General features: G+C 47.4%; 2 protein-coding genes across 2 annotated transcripts in view; one reads left to right on the forward strand and one right to left on the reverse strand.

Moving 5' to 3' along the window:
- The window catches only part of EEIG2 (EEIG family member 2), a 30,153-nt gene extending 12,612 nt beyond the window's left edge, over nucleotides 1–17,541 (reverse strand). Inside the window, exons 1-7 of the mRNA XM_066597198.1 lie at nucleotides 16,786–17,541; nucleotides 12,177–12,297; nucleotides 11,091–11,120; nucleotides 10,616–10,732; nucleotides 7,280–7,326; nucleotides 6,550–6,653; nucleotides 6,347–6,442 (exon numbers count right to left, since the gene is read on the reverse strand). Coding sequence (XP_066453295.1) covers nucleotides 6,347–6,442; nucleotides 6,550–6,653; nucleotides 7,280–7,326; nucleotides 10,616–10,732; nucleotides 11,091–11,120; nucleotides 12,177–12,297; nucleotides 16,786–16,934 — 664 coding nt within the window. The 5' untranslated portion in view covers nucleotides 16,935–17,541. The remainder of the gene's footprint in view (nucleotides 1–6,346; nucleotides 6,443–6,549; nucleotides 6,654–7,279; nucleotides 7,327–10,615; nucleotides 10,733–11,090; nucleotides 11,121–12,176; nucleotides 12,298–16,785) is intronic.
- Nucleotides 17,542–19,961: 2,420 nt separating this feature from the next.
- The window catches only part of SLC25A24 (solute carrier family 25 member 24), a 43,462-nt gene continuing 39,355 nt past the window's right edge, over nucleotides 19,962–24,068 (forward strand). The window contains exon 1 of the mRNA XM_066597200.1: nucleotides 19,962–20,247. Coding sequence (XP_066453297.1) covers nucleotides 20,077–20,247 — 171 coding nt within the window. The 5' untranslated portion in view covers nucleotides 19,962–20,076. The remainder of the gene's footprint in view (nucleotides 20,248–24,068) is intronic.

Here is a 24,068-nt window from a genome sequence, read left to right on the forward strand (position 1 = left end):
TTCATGCATGAGTTGTTTCACGCTCAATTCTAGTTTTCTTGAATTGAGCAATGAACTCATCAGCGGTACAGACTTATCACAGTTGGCAGCACTGATAAGATTCTTACAGCTTGTGTCCCGCTGGTAGTTCACAGCGGGATGCGAGCTGTAATCGCAAACAATACAGCTGTTTGCTTATGCAGAAAGCTGTATTGTTTGCTGAGTGATAGCAGTGGTGTCCCACTCTGCCTTGATAGCTCTTAAGTAGGATCTATAGACTATGCAAAGATGGTCACTCAAACAGTGAGTGACAGTTTTGAGCGATCCATCAGTGTAAAAGGGGTCTTATACAGTGTGTCAGTCTCAGATCCACCAAATGAACAATGTCAATTGAACCCTTTCCAATCCACTGTCTGACATCTGAAGACATTCTGATTGAAGGCTGTAAAGCTTCTGATGTTGAAAGACGTCCAGCAGCATAGGCGTACATATAGGGGGTGCTGGGGTCGCAGTTGCGACCCGGCCCCTGAGCCCCAGGGGGCCCTCTTTCACATGGACTGACCGCAGTTACTTTCATTAAGGTCTCTGCGCCGGCCGGCAGCTTCTCCTGCACGCCGGCGCTTCCTCCCGGACCTCCGCTCAGTATCCTCCCCTCTGCAGGCGAAGCTGCCGGCCCACGCGCATGTTTCTTTTCAGCCCCACTTCAGTAGCCTTGAGTACTTCCAGCAACCTCATTGGTTGTTGGGGACACACCTTCCTTTCAGATGTGCCCAAGGATACAGTTACACAGAGCTGTGCACGAGAAGCAGGTGCTGACAGGAGTACAGTCCACAGATCTGCGGTGTATTCACTGCTTCTCGTGCTTCCACAGCTCTGAATACACCGCAGATCTGTGTACTGTACTCCTGTCAGCACCTGCTTCTCGTGCACAGCTCTATGTAAATGTATCCTCGGGCACATCTGAAAGGAAGGTGTGTCCCCAACAACCAATGAGGTTGCTGGAAGTACTCAAGGCTACTGAAGGGGGCTGAAACTGCGGTCAGTGTGCGGGACCCTGTGTGACGGGGGTGGGGAGCACGAGGGGCACCCTGTGTGATGGGGGGAGGGGGGAGAACGAGAGGGATCCTGTGTGATGGGGAGTGTGTGGGGGGAAAACAAGGGGCGTTCTGTGTAATGGGGAGTGGGGGATACAACGACAAGGGGTATTCCATGTGATGGGGAGTGTTTAGAGTGTCAATGCGTATTGAAACAATGTATTGCGTATGGGCGGTGTATCACATGCAGCCCATACAAGTGTATAGCGCTCACGTTGTATGGTACACAAAGAAAGAGCATGCTGGGATTTATTTCTCTTGCATATCTACACGCAGTCCATTGACTTTCATTGACTCCGTTCACTGCGCACCACGTGTGTGTGCGCAACGCACGCATAATAGGTGGTGAAAACCTGGCCGTGGACATGAGCCCTAACATGTTATATAAAGTTAGCTTATGTTGTCTCTATTGTATGTATTATTATTATGCTGTCTCCAGTATATATATATATATAATTTTTTTTTTTTTTCTCTCCTTTCTTTCCTGAGGAGGCAAAGCATGCCTTGAGGCTTGTGTTCTGGATGTTTTAAAACTCTGCTAAAACCCCTGATTACTAATGATCTATTGATGGGCCATTTAAAAAAAAAATAAAATAGTAATGTAGCTAAAAGTGATGAAGTAGTAGCTGTGAAAAGGAGTGGGGGTTGGAGGGGTCTGTAGGGGGGCCCCCCCCAAGCTAAACTTTTGCACCCGGGCCCATGAGCCTCTAGCTACGCGCCCGTCCGGCAGGGTATTCTTACTGTATTACTGGCTGCTCTGTTGTCGGGGGGGGGGGCCTCTCCAGCATGTCCCATACTGCAGTACTGGCTCTAGCCAGCAGATGGTGCCATTGTAAAATGGCAGAAAGAAAGCCCCCTAGGAAACACTGAATTCAAAATTGGATTGCAAAGGGTTAAGAGGGTTTGTTTTTTGCATCCAAAGGTGCAGCTTTAGGCAACATAAGAGCCCGACCTAAGGCTGCCTGTCCACGGTCGTTGCGAAATCCTGTGGCGGATACGCCGCCCAGGAGTCAGCAGACAGGCTCACCGCGGAGAATCACGGCAATCTGCAAGGGGGGTGGGATATGCGCTTTCCATAGCAAAAGCTATGAAAAACGTGCACTGCGTTCCTTACGGCCGGATTATTGCCGCGGGGAACCCAATGCAGTAGCATCCGTGGACAGGCAGCCTAAAGCAGCATTCACATTGCCAAAAGAAAACACTCACGAACGTGAACCCCATTCTTTCGAATGAGGTCATATACAGGAACAATTTCTTCCCGCATCACCAGAGGAGCGCTACTTTATCTGAAGTGGTGGAAGGAGTCTGACAAAACAAAAAAAAAAACAAAAAAAACACACCTTGCATTCGTGGGTAAACGGTAAGTTGGCACGCCCGTGTGTAGGAAGCCTAAGGGAGAGCTGTTCTTTTATTTGAGAGGAATACAACATTAGCAATAGAAAACCAGAAAAACAGGCAGCCGTGCCATAACCTCTGTGTGAACCTCATGGGTACAAACACACATGTCAGCATGGGAAATATTTTGCAACCAGAGTGTTTCGGCTATAACTGTTCTAATACATGTATTGGTCTGTGTTTAAGAAGGTTTACACAGGCATTAGCCACCGGCCTGGTATGTACAAGGTAAGGAGCAAAGGTTTGCTTTCTGACACATACAAATAGCTGGGACTGTTACAATGAAGAATTATGGGAAAATAAAAATATAGGAGAGACATTCCTAAAAGTCAGACATAACTCACTACTGAGGACTGCGCTCCTTCCGGATGTCCGCACACAAGTATCTTCTGAAGACTGCAGCCTTCTACAGCAGAGATCTGCTAGGTGTTCAGAAGTGCGATTCTCAGGTGGGAAGAAGCGACAGGCCAGTTGTGGTCCAGATACTTAAAGCCCCTTTGTAGAAGAAGCCAGGCTTCATTCACAATATCGTTAAAGCGACCCACCGGGCATGGACAAACAGAAGATGGCCTTGCCGCTTCTCTGCCTACCTGATGCACGCTGTGTATTAGTATGCATCGGTAGTCCACTGATCAATCACAGCAGGTGTAGTGTTAGACCAATGATGTATACTAATACAGTATGTATCAGGTAGTCAGAAGCGGTGTGGCCATCTGTTGAAAGCCAGAGAATCACCAAGGCTGGGTTCCCACAGGGCGGAATCCTGGCGGAAATCTCACGGTTTGGCCGCAGCGAAAAACAGATTTCCGCTGGGAAAGCACTGCTTCAGAACCCGCGGCACTTAGGCGTGGGTTTTGGAGCAGCTTAGCCACATGCTTTTCCGTTGCGGCTGGCGCTCCCGTAGAGGAGAGCGCGGCGGCAACGGAAAACCAAAAAAAACTGGACATGCTGTGGAATCCGCGCCGGCTTTGCCGCGAGAGATTGGCCGTCCCGTGTGGATGAGATTTTTGACAAATCTCGCCCACATGGCTGGCTAACTCTGGGATTAGAGGCTGCCGGCGGATTCGCTGCAGCAAAATTGGAGATGGAATTTGCGCTGCAAATCCGCCCTGTGTGAAGCCAGCCAGGCTTTTTAACACACTATTTGGGCAATAGAAAAACAAACACTTTCGCCTGTCATGTTATATATTGCAATGCGATCAAAGTCAAGCATATTTGGTAATACTGGAATCGGCTTTTGTATATTAACACCTTGGTAGAAAGTTATGATAAACAGATTGGTCCTTTCATGGGCATTTAAAAAGTGCTAGAGGCGATCAAGTCCAGCAGTAGTTGGCACTTGCCATTGGCATAAACTGTCTAAATATGTTATGTGTAATCTGTAAGAAGTATAAGCTCGAGGCAATTGTGTTCCAGCACGTGGCAGAACAAAGGCGCCAGTCCTGGAGCAAGTATGGGACCACAGGAAAGCCTCGGAGCGCTGTCATTTGGGCAGATTTCGTTTATATACAGTAATACACTAAGAGAAAGGTCTTTTATGTCAGTCTTTGGTGCTCGGCTCATTTGGTCTATGGAATACAGATATAGAATTACTGGTCATTAGCAACCTGCCACAATATTTGGCGGAGCTACTGCGATGTTAAGCCATGAGTCATCGGAATGCAGACTTGTTGCCCAAGAAATGTGTAGCAAGGAGCCTTCATACGGGACACTCCTTCACTTTCTGCATAAGAGATAAGAGCCAAATCGGATAATTAAATGCTCTACGTGGCCGGATTTTGTGCAGAGTTCACGAAGTTACCATTTTTGTTGCAGTTCCTTTATGCTGGGCATCCCCCCCCCTCCCCCCACTTCTATAAAATTTACTGCATGGTAATTTTACAGCATTTTATATGGTGTCTCCCCTAAGCAGGGCTCATCGCTGAAGGCCATAGACCTCTATTGCAATCTTGCTCTGCACCATGATAGACTGGCCTGAAGTCAATGTAACACCGGTCGCTGGTGTCTCATTCACAATTTTACTTGCAAAAGTTAACTGTGCCATTCTTCTAGTCTGACAATTCACCTGTGCAGGTTTTCCTCTGCACCTCTTCGTAGTGTTCCAGTTAATCCTTGTTCTCCCAACCACTGGGACACAGTGTTAAACAGTGCTGACACTTTGGCCTATATACATAGCGATCTGCCGGACTGATAGACAAAGGTCTCTCGGGATTCCTTCCCTCTCAGTTTGCAACAAGTGGTGATAACTGGCACATCGACGAGCTGGCACCTTGGGCATCACACAATCATACAAGACGAATTTTTGAGGTTTTTTGTGGCTGAAAATATGCACTTTTGGTCTGAGTTTTATACACTTTCAAAAAAGATAACTTCTGGGAGCTTGATTTTTTTTTGTCATTTTGTTGCAAAACTCAGCATGCAGTTACATCTCAAGGAGATATGCAAATGATTAGATGAACGGTCTTGCCACCTGAGGCCCCAAAAGTGGTTCCCCTCTTGGTCTATAAAAGGCTCTCAGAGGCTACTGGTGTGCAGTAGATCTCTTTTTCCCATGTGTGTAGAGCTTGTTGACCACAACTCAGTCTGAGAGGGGTGCATTATTGGAATGTGAGAAGCTGGATCGACCAAGTACCAACCACCTGTACCATTCTGACCAGGCTGTTAGGAGGTGTTGGGATAGTGGATGCGTGAGGGCATGCAAGAGGGCCACTGGGCTCAGGATACCCTCGACAGATCTCTAGCAGAGAGGATTGCCTGAAAGGCACGAGCAGCTACCATTTCATTGTCTGCCATCCAGAGTGAGGATCATCACAGGAATGCCCCCACAACATTGCAACACTTTTGTGGTCTACCTTATCACCAATAGAACATGCTTGGAACAACCTGTGACGTCAACCTTAACAGCCTATGGTTGTGCACAACCTTGAGGCTCGGTTACAGCAAATATGGACAGATATGCCACAGGATACCATATGGAACCTGTATGCCTCAATGCCCACACATCATCTTGTATCCAAGCTAGAGGCAGACCACCAGTGTACTAGAGCCTCCCCTCAGGTTTTCTGCAATAAATTATCCTTCTCTCGGATATTGTAATCACTTCTATCAAAGTTTCATTCCATTCTAACAACTTTTAGTAGGTGCTTGATTTTTGACAGAGTGTCCTATTGAAACCCCTCTTTGTTGCCCATAAACAATCACAGCACAGCTTTCATTTGTTATACTGCTGAGCTAATATAAAAGCTGCGCTGCGATTGGTTGCTGTGGATAATAAAGATTTTGAGAGAAGACCCGGACAGGTAAGCAGGGTCCTCGTCCATGGGCAGGGTGAGGTTTCATTGTGGGCTCCCGCATGCAGAATCCAACCTGCCCATGGACATGAGCCCTAAGGGTGAACAACCTTATCAATTGGATGCAACTTTAGGCCTCCATACACATGAAAAAAAAGGTATCTGAACTGGTCAATTTCAGCTCAACCTGTAGACCATCATGTCTGTATGGGAAAATGTGTATGTCGGGGGGGATACTTCTAAGTTCATTTAATTGATTTTTAAGACCCACACTTTGAGCGCTGGATTCTATCCTTGCCATCTCAAGGCTACACCAAGACAGCTCGTAGATCTACAGATTGTATTTATCTCAATGTACTCCTTGAGACTACAGCTATAGCTTATTAGTTAAAACCAATCAGTACAGCTATGAGAAGTCAGTGTAGCCCTAGCCTAAAGGGATGCCTCTTATCAGCCGCCTACTGTTCTCCTAGTCATCTCACACCCACCCTACAGGCTCAACCACAGAATCAGCAGGTTGAACACGTTTAATGTATTCCTTAGCATATAAGGCAGAAGCTTCCTTGTCAGGAGTTACAGAACTCATACCTGATGCTTTAGACTGCTGACTGGCGTAACTTGACGTCCTGGAATGTCCACACGCTCCAAGCTCATCAGGGACGGAGGCGCTCTTCGATGAAAGGTCTCAAAAATAATAGATATACATTCCATTAAAGAGAATACACCGTGCACACAAGCCATGTAGTCAGAGAATATTAGTGAGCGGATATTAGAAGAACAAGTGTACCTACCAGCAACTCCCAAGTGCAGCTTCACGGTCTCACGTCCTTTCCGGTCTTCATGCAATGAGTCAGGATCTCCAGGGAATGCAATAGAGGTGGCCGTGGAGGGCGCCCTGGGAGCAGAGGGAGACGCCTTAGTGGTTTAGCACTGCTAGACAGACTAGTATACAAGTAGGGAATGGAGATTTTTTTTTTTTTAAATACCCTCTTAAAACAGGGATCGATTGCTCATAAAGGTGGACCTGAAAATCAGGATCCTCATCATTCAGCCAGAGTAGAGCGTAGGCAGACGCAGCATCTCTCATTGTGGAGAGCCCAACACACCCAGGCATTACACCGTCAGTTCACTGGTTTTAATGGGATCTGTTTTCTGCCCCTTTGTCTGCGGTGACCCTGCAGAAGAACTACCAGATCCCCAACTGATTACAGGCGATTGCTGAGGATCCCCACAACAAGACAGCCTGTAATCAGTTTATTATCAGGGTACCCAACTTAGTGCACTCACTAGTGCAACTGTAGTCTATCAGACTGAGAAACCCAGACAGATAGCGCGCATTTTACCCACAGATGTGCATCACTCCCATGAAATCCCTATGGGAGCCTATGACAGCGGCTGGAGCAGGGAGGTGGGAGGGAGCTTAGCAGTGTGACTGCTAAACTCCATTCCCTCTCCTCTCTGCCCCTTGCTGCTGTTTGCAAAGGGAGGTTATGGGGTGGAGCCAAGTAACAAGTCACTCACGTTTTAAAGCAGGGGTCTCCTGACATGAGCTGCATACTGATCCCCACCTAAAGACAAAAAAAGATTCCTTATAAAATCATGTAAACTCCACAAGAGTGTGACGGATTTAACTTCAGTAAACAAAAGATAAGTGAAAACACACAATCATCTTCATGTGTCAAGATTAGTATAAGACACATTTCTGTACTCTCTGGCTAATAGAGGGGGGGGGGGGGGGACCAAGCAGGTGATCGACTCTAGTAACCAAGAATGCCCTAATAAGAATTGTTTTAAGGGAGGGGTTCACCTTCTCATTTTTTTCTAACATATCAATTTGGGAGGGAGTGGGGAGAACTTTGCAAATAATCCAATAGTTGCCCAGGGAGGCTAAATCCTTATTGGGGCCTGCAGTATCAAACCCCCTTCCAGGCCCAGTTCTGACTCTGGGTGTTATGGACCCTCTTTTGCAGTCATGTAACCACAGGGGGGGGGGGGGGGGGGGGCCGTTTAGCTCATCTTAACAACTAAGCCAGTCCTTTTCCAGTCTCTTCACTAGCTGTTACAGAAGGGGGTTGGCTTAGATATTAAGATGAGCCCCTGTGATGAGATGGGTGCAGAGTGGGTCCATACCACATTACCCAGTGTCGGAACCTTTTTTTTTTTCTTCTTTTAGCAGTGGAAGGTATGACACCACAGATCTGGGTAAAAATTTTGCCTCCCTGGAAAACCCCTTAAAGGGGTTTTGTCATTACAATAAAACCGCTGATGCGCCGCTGCTGCAGCCTATGACTGGCAGCAGACAACACCTGACCTCTGCCAGGCCGTCAACCCGGAAGTCGCTGCTGGTACCGGCTCTCAGCTGCGTCAGGACAGTAGAGTTTGTCTTATTTTTTTTGGCTGGGCTGAGCAGGTGGACGGGGTTTTGTTGTAGATCCCCCTGTAGTAACAATAGTCACTAACAGAGCTGATCAGGGTCTACTTGGACCTTGCAGCTCTGCTGTACCAGGGTATCCTGGTGGTCACATGACTGCCGGCTTGCATAGTGGAAGAATCACTTCCATTTTTTAGTACATAGCGCTATGTACCAGGGAAGTAGGAAGGCAGAAGCAGTTAAAGACAGCTTCTCCTCTGGGTTCTCATCTGTGAACAGCTGACAACCTGACCTGCTCCTGCACTGTATTTCTGCAATCGGTCAGGATTAAAGCCCAGGACCAGGTGATGTAAATCTCCAATCTTTGTATTTGCAACTCCTATGCATAGCCATCGCTGCCCTAATTCTTACTAACCCTCCACCCCCCAAAAAAAACAAAACAAAAAAAAAAGTTAGTTAGAATCTTCCACCTGTCAAACAAAAAGGGCAGCTGTTGGGAATTACAGAATTCTATTTTTTCATAGGTTCACCAGAGGTTCAGCTTTCTCTATAAAATCCAGTGCTATCTATGAACGGCCTCACATCCTGTTATTCTTCTAGTAAATGGAATGAAAACAAGGCGATGAAACAATGGAAAACCGCTGTATTCTCTCGCTGTCCGCCCAGAGCTTTCAGGAATAATACCTTCTGATCCAATCCTTCCTGGCAGTGAGATCTATAACAGCGGCAGCAGCGAGACATCAGCCGCCGCAAACGTGTTTATATCCCAGAGCTGGAGGGAGTGCATTAGCCAGGAAGAAGCAGATTTAATAATTCACCACGACCTCCTCTGACGGCTGCGATTACTATCCCAGTGATGATGGAAAATATGCTACAGGAGGTTTGGGCTGCAGCAAATACAGAACAGCTCTCAGATTTAGGGCTAGTCAGTCAGTCTATGCCAAAATTGTATTTAGCTACTAAGTGGGTGAGGATCTTGAAGGGCATCTTATTACAATGCTGTGTCACCTTAGAAGGTTGCAGTATATTTTCAGCATTGTGATCCTTCTGAATGTGTTCCAGAGCATCACGGATCATCCAATAAGAAGCATCAGGGCAGACAATGCCAGCGGCGGTTCCCAGTGTAAAAAGTGTGCAGACACACGGACAGAAGTGAGCCATCTTGGGTATTTTAGCCTCACTAAAATGCTTGACATTGTGCACTTACCATATCTGAGGTACAATACTTGTGTTAGGCTAGGGCAGTGATGGCGAACCTTTTAGAGCCCAAGTGCCCAAACTGCAATCCAAAACCCACATATTTATCGCGAAGTGCCAACACGCCAGGGGGGCAGGGCTTATCACGGCATATGATTTTACCTCCGTTCTAAAAAGGACCGGGCCGCTTCAAAATAGACGGGGTGCAGATTTTAACTGCTTTTTGGATGCGGAAATACTGCAGAATGTCCTCAGCGAAAATGTCCTCAGCGAAAATTTCTGTTGCAAATTTTGCAGCATTTCCACATCCAAAAATCTGCACCCTTGAAGCGGCCCTGCCCATTTCCGCCAAATGTAAACATACGCCAGTGGTAATAGTGACACCCCCCCGGCAGTAATAGTGACACCCATCACCGACCCCAGCAATAATAGTGATCCCCACCCCAGTGCATGAAAGCGGCACCCCACAGCGGCCCCCCCAGCGCATAAAAGCGACACCCCACAGCGGCCCCCCCAGCGCATAAAAGCGACGTCCCGGGATCGGCAATGTTAGCACAGTAGCTGAGTGAATGCCGGCAGTGGAGCCGCGGCCCGTGCTGGTATTTACAAGTGGTGGGCGGCCGATGGCGGCGCGTGCCAGTAGGGAGGGCTCTGAGTGCCGCCTCTGGCATGCGTGCCATAGGTTCGTCACCATTGGGCTAGGGGCATTTGGACAGTTGGGATGTTTTGGACTATTATGGTGGATGCCTCTAGGTCTTCTCTATCAGACGTAATAGGAATTTAACAGTGGACAGTCATCAATTGTGGGAGTGACCCTCTTCAGGGCGATCATTCCATTCACACCCCTGTCCTACTGGCATGGTGGTAACACAAGATGATACATGGTAACCATGAGTACCACACCCAGATATTGGTACTGCACTTTACTGATGTCCACCACTCTTCTTCATTGGCATGGTAGGCACATGTGGCATTGTTTGCCCTACATTGAGAAATTCCTTTGCTCTAGAAAATGTTTGGAGCAGATTATACTTCTATGGGGGTCCACATTTTTTGTGTAGGGTACTCATTAAAACCTGACAAAATCGGTTATAAGAGAACTGATGTTAAATAGGTTTCTTCATAGGTAGAATATATGAGGATTTTTCTTAGCCTTTGTTTATGCTAATTCCATAAAGTACGTACAGCAGGTTTCAAGGTTTATTGGCCGTCTCCTGCAGTTTGTCCAGTCCTTCATCCATTCAACCAGCAGAATAGTACAATTACCATGACAACAGACTTGTTCTGACCTTTAAGATAGAGTTATCTTGTCTTGTGTTTTTGGTGTCATATCCTTCCAAGAGACATCTCCGCACGGTGTTGCCAGATCCAGCAAACTCTGCAAGGTTCAAGTCTGCAAAGCCGAGCTGCAATAACCAAAAAGGGTTAGCAAAACTAACAAAAAACACACAAAAATTAAAAATTTAAATACCAGCAAAGTTCTAAACACATTGCTGCTATATAAAAGGAGAGACTTGAAACTCCTCCAATGCAACATCTGTCCGGGGCTCTGCAAACAAACATAATTTATAGTATTGGTGTCCTTCCATGTTGCAAAGGGATCTTTTGCACCCCCTTGAGCTTCAGGGCTCAGGTGTAACTACAGCCTCTGACCCTACTATAGTTACATGCCTGCTCCTAGGCATACATAGATGAGATCTCTCTGCCTTTGTTTCTACATCCATATACACAATGCAATTTTTGATTGTTAGTAAAGGTTTTTACCTTAGCAAAAGCTTTCCCGCCTTTCAGCTCCTAAAACAGATAAGAGAAGCATCAGTGATGTAAACTCTTTACCAACACATTGCAGGGGGCAGTAAGATGTCACTGGGTGGGAATGCTGCGGACTCCTGTGCAGAACATCTGCAGCATTAACAGCGCAGGAGGGTTACTAAACCTCATCCGCAGGCTGCAAAAACAATCTGCAGCGTGAATTGATCTATGGATTCCACCCTTTACAATGCTCAGTGAGGCCCCAGGAAAATTTGCATCAAAATCCAAATTAATGCAAACAATTTTTGCAAAAAAATATATTCCATGTGGGTGTAGCAAGGCCTTATTGACACGTGTATCAGCACATTCTGCTGGGGATCTGTCACCTCTGATGTAAGTACTACAGTGTTTCTCTGAAAATAAACCCCACCCTGATAATAGGCCCTACGCTGTTTTTCAGTGTGTGGGGGCTTGAAACATTATTTTATTTAATTGAGCACCGGCTCCGATTGGTTAATTGAGTGCTGCATCAGCCAATCAGAGCAATCGCTTGCTGGAGGCGGAATATTCAAGCCCTGCTATCAGGAAGAAATGCTCTCTCGGCGTTTAGGAGTACATGGAAGTCCACAGCAGCGCTGGAGACCAGTGCAAGGGAACCGAACGCTGTCTACTAGGTGAAAAGTACAAGACCACCCCCTAAAATAGGACACTGCTTCTTTTGGGGGCAAAAAAATATAAGACAGTGTCTTATTTTCAGAGAAACAAGATTGTTCAGCATTCTTGCCGTTTGAACGACAGAAACCACAATGGAATCTTGGCAGATCTTATTAAGTCAGGAAGGTCTCAGTGACAGGTTACAGAGTACAAGAGGGGCCTGGATGGCTTTCTTGGGCGATACAATATTACATGTTAGATCACCGATTATTCCAGAAGGGTCGGTGATTTAGGGATTAAATAAGAATCTGCTCTTCCCTCATGGTTTTTTTTTGCCTTCCTCTGGATCAACATTGGAGGAGTGGTGGTGGTGGTGGGGTGTTATAGGCTGAGTGAGTCTTTTCAGCTTTCCATGTTCCGTTCCGTCCTTCCCTGTAGGCTTACCTTGCGCACAGACACTCTGCACACACATGGATCCAGGATACCAGAGGCCGCACTTGCACTCATCTTGCACATGAAAGAAAAACATTTCCTCCAGTGAACGCTGTTCGCTTGGACAACCTCCCTACAAAAGAAAAAAAAAAAAAAAGTTACTACAAACACAAAGAAGCAAAATTGATACTTTAAAGGAAGCGGCCCTCCGCTACAATGTTGGACGGTACAATATATATGAAGTGGCGCCATTTCTAGAAGACCCTTTTCTCTGATCTCAGACAACACCTTTCCACTGATGGCTTAAAGGGATATGGCTTCTATTTCCTCCGTTTTTAATGAAGATCACTTGGTTTTTTTTAGATTATGAAGCCCTCTTGATAGGAAGTTTTCAGAGGCCTCAGAAAACTTGTAATTGCAGTCTGGGTTTTTTTCACCCCAGTGACAAAGCCGGGAAGTGACAAGTTGGACTTCTTGAGACTTCCTGCTGACTCCTTCAGTAGAAGAGGTCTTCTAGGCCACTAGTGATCAGGGTCGGCGCTCACATACATGTATGCTGGTTACATGTGAGGTTTTGGCAGCTTTGGTTGCCCATGACAACTAAACAGAACGGCTCGCCGCAGACCATCGCTTCCTGACAATCTGACTCAACGCTTCCTCAGACCGGAGCAGATTGGTTCCTTCTTAATAGTCAGAGCTGGGCTTGAGATCATCAGGCTGACTAATCACCCTACTGTGGGCCCCGTGCCACAAGTCCTGCCAGTGACGTACAGGGGGTTCTACTCCTTTACCCATAGGCTTCATCACGAATATGGCTGAGACGTCTTGCTCCTCTGCGAAGACCCAAAGGGACAGATTTATGACCAATCACACCATATTACATGCATAGAAGATATGCGCATAATACGGAGTGGCTAGAGCTCATTGATATCAGTAGATATTTACATGCGTGTTTTCCACGTGTTTTTCAGTTACATGAAGTGAACAGGACCGCACAAACACAAAAACATGCCAGGGAATACCGTATATACTCGAGTATAAGATGACCTTTTCAGCACAATTTTTATGCTGAAAAAGCCCCCCCCCCCCCCCCCTCGGCTTATCCTCGAGTGAGGTTCCCATGCACCATTGCTTTCAATGGGGCCGCGGCTGTTGGCGGCAGCCCTATTGAAAGCAATAGTCTGCCGGCAACCCCTGCAGTGATTTACAGGAAAGGGTTCAAATAGGGCTGCATCTGATTGGCTGAGCGCTCAGCCAATCACAGGCAGAGCTCAGCCATTCATTAAATGACAGCTAAGCACTGCCTGTGACTGGTCACAGCTCTCAGCCAATCACAGGCCGCACTTGGCCATTCATTGAATTAACTAAATGGCCGAGTGCTGGTTGTGATTGTTTGAGTGCTGTGACCAATCACAAGCAGCGCTCAGCCGTAATTCAATGAATGGCCGAGTACTCAGCCAATCAGGCGCAGTCCTTTTGAGCAAGCGGGGATTTAAAATTCCCACCTTCTGAAAGAACTTCATTACAGTGACGGGATGACAAGCGGCCAGACACACCTGAGCCCCGGCAGCAGCAGACAGGCGAGTATATATGTTTTTTTTATTTCTTACTACAGCTAGGGATGATTTTCAGGGAAGGGCTTATGTTTAAAGCCCTTCCCTCGAAAATCACTGTGGGGGGTGCTGACATCCTAGTGCTTTCAATGGGGCCACCGGCAGCGGCATCCTCATTAAAATCAATGGGAGAGCTTTGTGATCCTCTGCCACAGCTGTGGCAGGGGATTCTTTACTCCTCGCGGGGATTACCCTTGGCACTGAACACTGACAGTGCCATCAGTGTTCAGTAACAAGGGGACCCCCCCTGCTGGGAATATTCCCACATATGCAGTACCAGTAGCTGCTGCATTTCCCACCCTAGGCTTATACGTGAGTCACTAAGGTTTTCCAGTTTTTTGTGGTAAACTTCAGTGCCTCAGCTTATATTCAGGTTGGCTTATACGGTAAATGTATTTTTTAATAATCCTTCGCTCATTCGTTCCCGTGGCGTGCATCTGTGAAGTCTGTGTGCGGCACGCACATCTGACTCTTTAGATTGCCTCTTGCATGCTTCCCCCACAGACTTCACAGGTTTCCTTTAAACTCGCCCAGCCGTCTTTCTATTATCTCCTGGAAGGCAGGATAGCTGGGCTTTGTTAAAAGATACCAGTTATAAGGATCTAAGCACCCAGAGTGCGCACAACGATGTCCTATGTTCTTGGAGAGTTAAGAAAATGCAGAAAAGTAATATTTGAATCCATTATTCAAATACCTGTAAGGAGTCCGAGAGGTGGAGCTGCTCCTCTGAAGAGTCATGATGGTTGGCCCGCCTCCTGGCTTAATTGACATCCTGCCTCCAGTAGCATTTGGTGCATATGCAATGTACTGGCCTTGAATTCCTCTGCATGTAACCGGATGCTGCTGGCTAATATTATACCCGACTGGTGGACCATCAGCCAAGCCAGAGGCGGACTGGCCAGCCTGACCCTTCTGAGGACGGGTGGCGACCCTATGGCCCCATACATATGAATACAGCGGTCAAACTCATTTCTGTATACAGAACTTCCCAGAATGTAGATCAATGAGAGCCTGTTAGCATGCTGGATAGCTGATCGGTGGTAGTCTGGGGGCCTAAACCCTTATGTCAGGCTCCCTTTAAGACTACTTGCTTACTGGCCATACCTGACAAAAGCCAGTAGTGGGCCCCTGGCTAAACTACCTCCTTCAATCCTACATTTAGGGGACACAAGTGCAGGCTCACCATAAACTAATCAAAACAGGGCAATCCGATGCACCAAGACCGCTCACATGGTGGCCAGGCCAAACATGTAGTCAGTCACCTCGTCACTGGCGCCATCAGTTCATTGAAATGATTGAAGCATTCTATACATATTGGGGAGATACTCAGGACCCCTGTGATCGATGAGGGATCCCAGCAATCGGATCCCCAACATTCAGTCCCTATTCTGTGCCTAGAGGATAAAGTCTTTCTTGCAACACAACCCCATTAATAATGCAGGCTGATAGGAAGAATTGCATAACCGCTAACAACCTGCCCTCCTCTGGTCTCGGTGTAGTGCCGACATATGTGGGGAGCAGCTGACTTATGTCAAACACACCTGTGGACAATGAATGAAACGGTACTGAGATATGGAAATCCTTTGTGCTGGAATAGTCCAAAGGTAAAGTTATGTGTCACACCCCTTCAGGACAAAACTCAACAAAAAGGTAAAACTCTTCAACCCCAAGATCTTGAGTTGGAGAATTCTGGACTGTCTTTCCCATCAGCTTCAAGAACAATGCCACCAACCCCTCCGCCATTAGTAAGGCAGATTAAGGCGCAGTATGGAGGAAAGAGGCATTATTAATCCTCTGCCGAAGCACTTCTATGACTACTTCAATCCTCATGTAGCTGGTCCTCCACAGTAAGGAGTCCCAAAGTGTCCTCCACTAGTCTGTCCCCCGTATATTGGCTCATTACCTTTATGTCATGCAGCCGTGAGGCCCATTAATTTCAGAGGCCACATTAGATCTTCTATCCCCTCTTGACAGACAACCAAGTCTGTGGCACGGACCCCAGAGGTCTATAAAGTCATATTATTGCCAGCACAGAGAGACTACTTCTATTGGGCGGCGTTCAGAGGACCCCAAATATCAGGCCAAGTATTCCCAGTGGTGACCCCACACTTGTTGACGAGGCCATTTTGTCTTTGGCAGTTTTTACAGGGGCTGTCCAGGAATACCACTTGTTCAAGCCAACATTGGGCATGGAGACAAATGCATGCTGGGTGGTACAATCCTATGACGCCTGGCAAGTCTTGTCCCAATTAATAGGGTCCGTGTTCGACACTCGTTGGGCGGTTGCCTAGGCACCGGTTGAGTCTCCCCCGGCCTGTGCCAGATAAGGTGGGAGAGCTTGCCAGGATACAAGATAGTCCCCAGGAGCGGACTACTTATGGGTGGACCCCTAGAAGATGACTGGGAGTATCTGCTATACATGGCGGCCACGGATAAGTAGGCACCGCACTCAGGTTACATTCACACGGGCGAGAACCGCACACGGGTTTTGTGTTGAGACTTTTGAATGGACTTCTTTACATGAGCGACCCCCCCCCCCCGCCATGATATGCCAAGATTGTATGCCCGCTATCGCACTCACCCGTGTGAATCCAGACCAATGTCTGAAAGAAGATCTGTGTTGCCCATAGCAACCAATCACATTTCTTATACTGCTGAGGTAAGATGAAAGCTGCGCTGCGATTGGTTGCTAGGGGCAACACACATTTTCTATTAGCTTATATAAGGGTGCGTTCCCCCGTAACCAAAGCTCCTTGGAGCCGAGACTCTGCCAGGCATCATGGCGGTCAACAGCCGCACAGACCTGCCAACATTATCGGCAAAGCAGTGTCTGCGTGGACAATGAGGAGGAGTCTCAGCCACAAACGGTTACCTAGCAACGCTCCCCAGGAGTGCAGGGCTAGAACTGGAGAGGACTACTTCTGTGGTCCACCATGTATAAGGACAGCCCCTCCATCAGGAAGGGGAGGACACCTTCCAGCGCCGGCCGCCATGACACGCCATCTTACCTGGTGGACTCCACGCTGAAGCTGCCGCCGTCCAGCAGGCGGATCTTACAGAACAAGATCCCGTTCACAAAGGGGACCGACGAAAGTTCATCCAACTCAAAGTCCACCCGGAACTTAAACTTCTTCTTCTTCATCATCATGAAAGCCATAAACGGGGCTCCGCAGGGTGATGGCGGGGGACGGGGGTCATACAAATATCCCCGAGGGGTCCGCAGTCATCAACGCCTTAGAAGGACTAGTCCGCTGCAGGGAGCGCAGCTCCGGAGGTCCGGGCAAGGAGGAAAAAGAAAAAGCTTCAACCAAAAAGAGGGAAAAAAAATAAAATAAATGAAATTCCAGTATTTCCCCCGAAGACTAGCGGTATTCCAGCGCAGCGCAGCCCCCGTCCCGCGGGGACCACCGCTAATCCGCCCTTCTTCCCAGTCCGGCTGCAGGCACAAGCCCCTTCACAGATCAGGATGTAGACTCTGGGAGGACCCTCTACAACCACTCCTGGCACGGTACCTGTGGCCCCGGCTCTCTGCACTATTTCTATGCCGTGGAGCTCCAGCTGTTTATATGGTGCCTCGTTCCGCAGCCCTGCCGGCACCCTCCCCGCTACAATGGCGGCACTCTGCACGTGGCATCCAGTAGCTCCCCAGTTCCCCGGGATTTTATAGTCTCTGCGGCACCCCGTCCTTGCCGAAGACGTTTTCTCCGTGTCCCACCCGTATCGCCCTCTTCTCCTTCTGTCCTTCCTCGGCTTCCGTACCTGTCTGTGTGTCATATAGAAGGCGTTGTCTCACTAGTGACCTCTGCTGGAGAGATGTAGGGTTGCAAAGTACAAATGTTACATTTTTTCCCCATCCGTTCAAGTGTTTCGTATATCTGTCATACACCGACATCTAGTGACCACCCTGGGTATTGCAGAGGATTAAAACCGAGCAAGAGGAGGTCTTCGCCACAGCGACATCCAGTGGACAAAATGATAAATTGCAGTTATCCGTAGGTGGCTGACGTTACGTACTCTTATCACGGTTTAGTAGTTTATCACTTACTATGTGATATACCCGTGTGTTGTACCGTGATTTTATAAATAGCGTCCTGGAAGTGGGTCACAAAAAGGAGGCCAGCACCGCAGTCTTATGAAAGCTGTCCAAAAGAAAATCTGTGTTGCCCATAGCAACCAATCACAGCACAGCTTTCATTTTACCTCAGTAGTATAAGTAATGAAAGCTGCGCTGTGATTGGTTGACTTTCTGTATTTCATTTGTACTGCAAATGACCTTTCCACAATGTCAGTTATGGAAGGGCCACAGATCGGACGGCTTCCATTCAATGGAAGCCATCCGCGCAGAATCCACGCAAAAATGGAGCATGCAATTGGTTTCCGCTTGTGTGCATGAAGAATCACTTTTCCATAGCATGCTTCTATCACGCCGATCATGGGTTTGCATGTGAGAAGTCAGTGTGTAGAGCCTCATAGGCTATAATAGGGCGATGTGCTGTCTGCAGAATTACACGGACGGCACATGGCCTGAAAATACACTAGTGAGCATGTATTAAGGCTGCCTGCACACCACAAGGCCGGATTCCATGTGGGATCCCGCAGCGGAATCTGACCCCGTGCCCCGCCATTGACCCTGCGTAGTTGTCCGGCTTCTTCTTCCTTCTGTACTGCGATGTGCTGGCTGTCACGCCGGCGCACACGCACTGTACATAGTATGCCGCACATTCGCTAGGCGATAATACGCATTCCACGACCTTTCTGCAATGATGATTGCGGAAGGGCTGCGGGTCAGATGACTTTCATTGATTTCAATACAAGCCGTCTGCACGGAATCCGCCTAAAAATTGACCATGATGCATCCCCCTCCCCCCCCCCCTCCGCGGGTGGAAAATCGCAATTGATTTCTGCTCGGTTTTCCATAGCATGCTATGGATAGTATTTGCGGTGGATGCCCGCTCCGAATTCTGCGATGCAAATCCACCCATGTGCATTGGGCCTAATGCTAACTTCACATGGGCGAGCACGATATGGCACCGTGAATCCCGCCCCCATATCGCGCTCGCCATTTATGTAAAAGCCCTGTGGATTCAAGGGGTTTTCATATGAGAACAGCCTTGCATCACTGCGGGTATGCAGGGATCCTCCTCCGATGCAGTAAAACATCGCTTATGTATACAAAAGAATGGGGTTCATATTTGTGCAGCTCGCAACGCATAAATCTTGCGCAATTTTGACTCCCGTGTGAAGCCGGCCCAAGATCAAGTGCACACTTGTGTTAAAACATCATCTCTATTACGTCTAGAAAAAAACACCGTTCTTTCAAGTACAGCTCCATATTCCATCCGTATATCAGTTTTTTTTACTTCCATACGCCATCCGTTTTTCACGTCTGCAAAAAAACCCCCATGAAACAGATCACATTTTTTTTTTCTGCGTCTCTCAAGAAGAGAGACAGCGCACGCACTGCACACAGATGGCATTTGAGTGCTGCCCATTATTTTCCTATCCCCATTGCCTTTAATGTCTGTTAAACAGATTGGAATAGCGCATGCAATGAGGTTTTTCATGCAATTTCTTCCTGCGTGGAAAACACTGTGTGGTGTGTTGCAACCTAATGTAGTCCATATGCTGTCCACATGGAGTCCATAAAAAAACGCTAATGAGGGTGATTTCATACGCAGTTTTTATTCCTAATTTCTTTTAAAGCTGCAGTTTTCTGCGCCAAAGCCAGAAGTGGGTCCGGCAGAAGCAGAAGTAGAAGCCCTTCATTTATAGTTCCCATTCCATTTGAATCCACTTCTGGCTTTGGCTAAAAAAAACAGCCTCAAAAACTTCAACAAAAACTTTTTGGTTTCCCCCCCCTGAAGGAATCGTTCACATTGTATATTCTTTATATGATTAGAACGTTGCAGAATTGTTATATGTAACTCAGCTGCAAAACATGGCCCCGCAGCCATCAGCATGAATCCAGCAGTGCTCTGGTGTAGGAAGGGTTAAAGAGTAAACTGAGAGACAGTATCCAAGCTAATTGCTAAGGGTGGAGGAGGAAGAGGAAGGCAGGCAGGCAGTGCCAGGGAGGAGACAAGCAGAAAGTGCTGCCCCCCCTCCCATCCCACAGCGCAGGGAATCCCCTCCCAGCGGTGGGGGAGTCCTCCCTGAGTCTGGGCGGTGTCCTGTCACTGATCCATTACTTGCTTTTCTACATTTTTTTATTTTGGCCTCCAGTCTTCAGCTCCTTGCTAGAGTCTTCGCCTTTCCTTAACGTATTCCTTCTCTTCTCTCCCAAGTGCTGCACCTCCACGATGTATGAAGTCATGAAGAAGCTGAGCGGCGCTGCCTGTGACGGATCCAACACCAAGTATGCCGAGCTCTTCAATAAACTGGATGTTAATAAAGATGGCAAGATAGACATCCTGGAGCTGCAGCAGGGCCTCAAGGCGATGGGCATGGCGGTCGGGGTGGGCGCTGAAGAGGTAAGCTTGTTTGATGGTAAGCTTTGAGGAACAGTAATATGTACGAATGTATGTGGAGCGCAATCATCTGTTCCGCCATCGTTAGTATATTAGATGTCAATCCCACGGTGGTCTCGTTAACGCTGCGCATATCTGTCAGTCTGATTACACATGGCACACGTCTCTGCACTGCGGGCATGTTGGGTATGTTCACACGTGCTGCGTGTTTTCTGCTGCGGATTTGCGTGTGCGAGAATATACAGTACGGGCCAAGGGGATGAAAAATCCAGAAACGCCATCCACACATTGGGGTAAAAATGTGGTCTGCAGCGCACATTTTAAATCCGCAGTCTGTTCGTATAAGCCTCTGGCACGTAGTCATGTGACGCTCACGTAATTCCACAGACCGCACAGCCCCATTAGAGCCCACGGGGAGAAAAAACTCACAGCGTGTCCTATTCTTGTGTGTCTCACGGACATGAAGTCTCACATGCGAATGTGCTGTGCCCGTGTATATCGGATGGCGCACAGACTGCTGTCAGTCGCTTTGGTGCAACTCGCAGCTATGACTAGTTTGCCACTGACCTAAGGCTAAGTGCACACTAACAATGTTTTGGCGCCATTTTAGCATCTGCGATACGGAAGTGCGTCCTGACCTGACCGCAGCTCTCCTGCCCTAAACTGGGAGCGTCATACTTTCCTATGGTGCTCGGAGTTTGGATCAGGAGCCAGGATATTCTCCCGTATTGCAGACGCAAAATGGCAGCCGAGATACTGTAGTGCGCTGCCACCCTCGGGCCATTCTTGCACAAGCAGTTGTAAAAATGCTGCATTAAAAATGCAGCGTTTTACTACATGCAGAACTGCATTTTATTGCGTTTTTGTTCGCATTTACCTGCAGCATATTTGTGCTGTAACAACGCAAGCGAGCAGATGATGTCAGAATTTTTTTTTTTTACCTTTCCCGGTGACATAGTAACTTGCATAGAATTAAAAAAAAGCAGTATTACGCATATGATTGCGTATTTACTGGGTTTTTTACGCAAGCTATCCATTTCAACGGGCCATGTAGTGTGTAAAATAGGCGCTACAATGCCGAAAATAGAACATGCAGTGCAAAATTCTGCACGCGTTAAACATGCTGCTCAAGAACGCTCGTGTGAGAGACCCTATTGAAATGCATGGAGCCTTAGTGCTGCCTGTTACGTTTGTGTGAAAAATGTAAAGCATCATGCCCACGGCCGTATCAGTATTACGCTACAAGTCTCACCGCTGTGTTTTACGGGGTTTGTCTCATGTGGAAGCACCGCATGGTGCAGCAGGGAAAAAACTCACTGTAAACCTCTTTTTGCGTTATTGTTGCCCATTGTTTTCGATGGGGTCGGCAGCAGCGCCGGCCCCATTGAAAGCAATGGGAGAACTCCCTCGCATCCATGGGACTTTCACATGGTGGAAAGTGCGATATTGGGCCACGCAAACAATTGATATGCTGTGAATAGAGATGAGCGAGTGTACTCGTTAAGGCAAATTACTCGAGTGAGTATTGCCATTTTCGAGTACATGCCCGCTCGTCCCAAAAGATTCGGGGGCTGCAGGGGAGAGCGGGGAGGAACAGGGGGAAGATCTCTCGCTCCCCCATGCTCACTTCCGCAACTCACCGCTCACCCCCCAAATCTTTTCTCACGAGCGGGCATGTACTCGAAAACGGTAATACTCGCTTGAGTATTTTGCCTTAACGAGTACGCTCGCTCATCTCTAGCTGTGAACTTAAACTCTGCAGCACACTGATGTTTCTACACCGTGTATGTGAGATGAGCTAAAATGTCATTCACTGTCTGTTCCTGATTATTAGAAAGTTTACATAACTTCTGATTATATTATAATTTTATATAAAACCTTGACCCCTTCCCTCGCAACGTGTAAATGTACACTCAGTGTGAGAAGCAGTTCCCATAAATGGCCATACATTTACACCCTATGGATGGTGCCGGCTCAACACCCCGCTGTCAACCCTTTACGTGTTGTAATCAAAATTGATTGTGGTATGTAAAGGATTCACATAAGGAGGGCGCTCCCTCTGTGACATCATCAGCCCTTCACTATGAAATTGCAGACAGCCGATGGGTTGCCATGGCCTGTGATCGGTACCAATAGTGATAATGTGTTATCAATGCAATCATAGGATTACAGGTTCAAGTCCCCTGCAGGGACATAACAAAAATGTAGAAACTTGAATACTAAAGCAAAAAAACCCACGTGTGTGTGGTATCGCCATGTCTGTAACGACCGATATAGTAAGTTGAACACTATTTAGAATTTTTTTAAAAAGAACCAAAACGCTTTAAAAAAAATTTATTTCGCCCCCCCCCCCCCCCCCAAAAAAGCGCAATAAAATAGTACAAAGAAAAAATATAGCTTGTCACACAATAAAGGCCATCACAGAGCTTGTCCATGGAAAGCCAAATAGGTTATGGTTAGAGATGAGCGAGTATACTCGCTAAGGCACATTACTCGAGCGAGTAGTGCCTTAGCCGAGTATCTCCCCGCTCGTCTCTAAAGATTCGGGGGGCGGGGAGCGGTGGGGGAGAGCGGGGAGGAACGGAGGGGAGATCTCTCTCTCGCAACTCGCCTGTCACCCGCGCCGGCAGCCGAATCTTTAGAGACGAGTGGGGAGATACTCGGCTAAGGCACTACTCGCTCGAGCAATGTGCCTTAGCGAGTATACTCACTCATCTCTAGTTATGGTACTTTTGAATGCAGAGAAGCAACAAAACATTTAAAAAAAAAAAAGGGTTTTAATTGTGGAAAAACGCGAAAAAAATACCATATGATGGTATTGTCATAATTGTACGAACCGACAAAGAAACATTATCATGTCATTAAAAAAAATGGCAGACTTGACATTTTTTTTTTCTTAAAGGGGTTGTCCCGCGAAAGCAAGTGGGGTTATACACTTCTGTATGGCCATATTAATGCAGTTTGTAATATACATCGTGCATTAAATATTGGCCATACAGAAGTAATACACCCCGTCTCCATGGCGCTGACCGAAGCCTTCTTCTGCCTGGATTGGAAGCGCTTGCGCAGTCTGCCTCTCTGTCCAGTTGAATGGGGCTGCTTAACCCCACTTGCTTTTGCGGGACAACCCCTTTAATTAATAAAAATTAAGCACTGCACTCTGTGCACCCAAAAAATTGATACCAGTGAAAACTGCAGCTCGCCACGCAGAAACAAGCTCTCATATGGCCATGTCAACGGAAAAATAATGGTTATGGCTTTTGAAAAGTGGGGATGAAAATCCCCAACAAAAGTGTTGCGTCATTAGGCCCACAGTAGGCCATGCCACTAAGTGGTTAAAGGCTCAGCATTTGTCATGTTCCATCAGGGATTCATTAATGTGGATGGTATGCAAATTTACAGCACCAGGGGCGTAACTATAGAGGATGCAGGGGATGCGGTTGCACCCGGGCCCAGGAGCCTTGGGGGGCCCATAAGGCCTCTCTTCTCCATACAGGGAGCCCAGTACTATGAATAAAGCGTTATAGTTGGGGGCCCCATTACAGGTTTTGCATTGGGGCCCAGGAGCTTCAAGTTACGCCTCTGTACAGCACTATTCCTGCTGTCAAAAATAGCTCACCCTGATGGAAATGTATTCAAAAGGATCTGTCAGCTTAAAAAACCTTGGTATGAATGGAAGCCATGATGCCAACATGGACGGAGGCTTAAGGCCCTTCTACAGAGAGAGAGTTCATGTACCCCAATCGTTGGCCTGTCTGAATATACACATGATCATCCGACAAACTAGCAAATGCTTGCTTGTTGACTGATTGTGTCTTTTGGTC

The sequence above is a fragment of the Eleutherodactylus coqui genome, chromosome 3 (assembly GCF_035609145.1).
Source record: "Eleutherodactylus coqui strain aEleCoq1 chromosome 3, aEleCoq1.hap1, whole genome shotgun sequence".
NCBI lineage: Eukaryota > Metazoa > Chordata > Amphibia > Anura > Eleutherodactylidae > Eleutherodactylus > Eleutherodactylus coqui.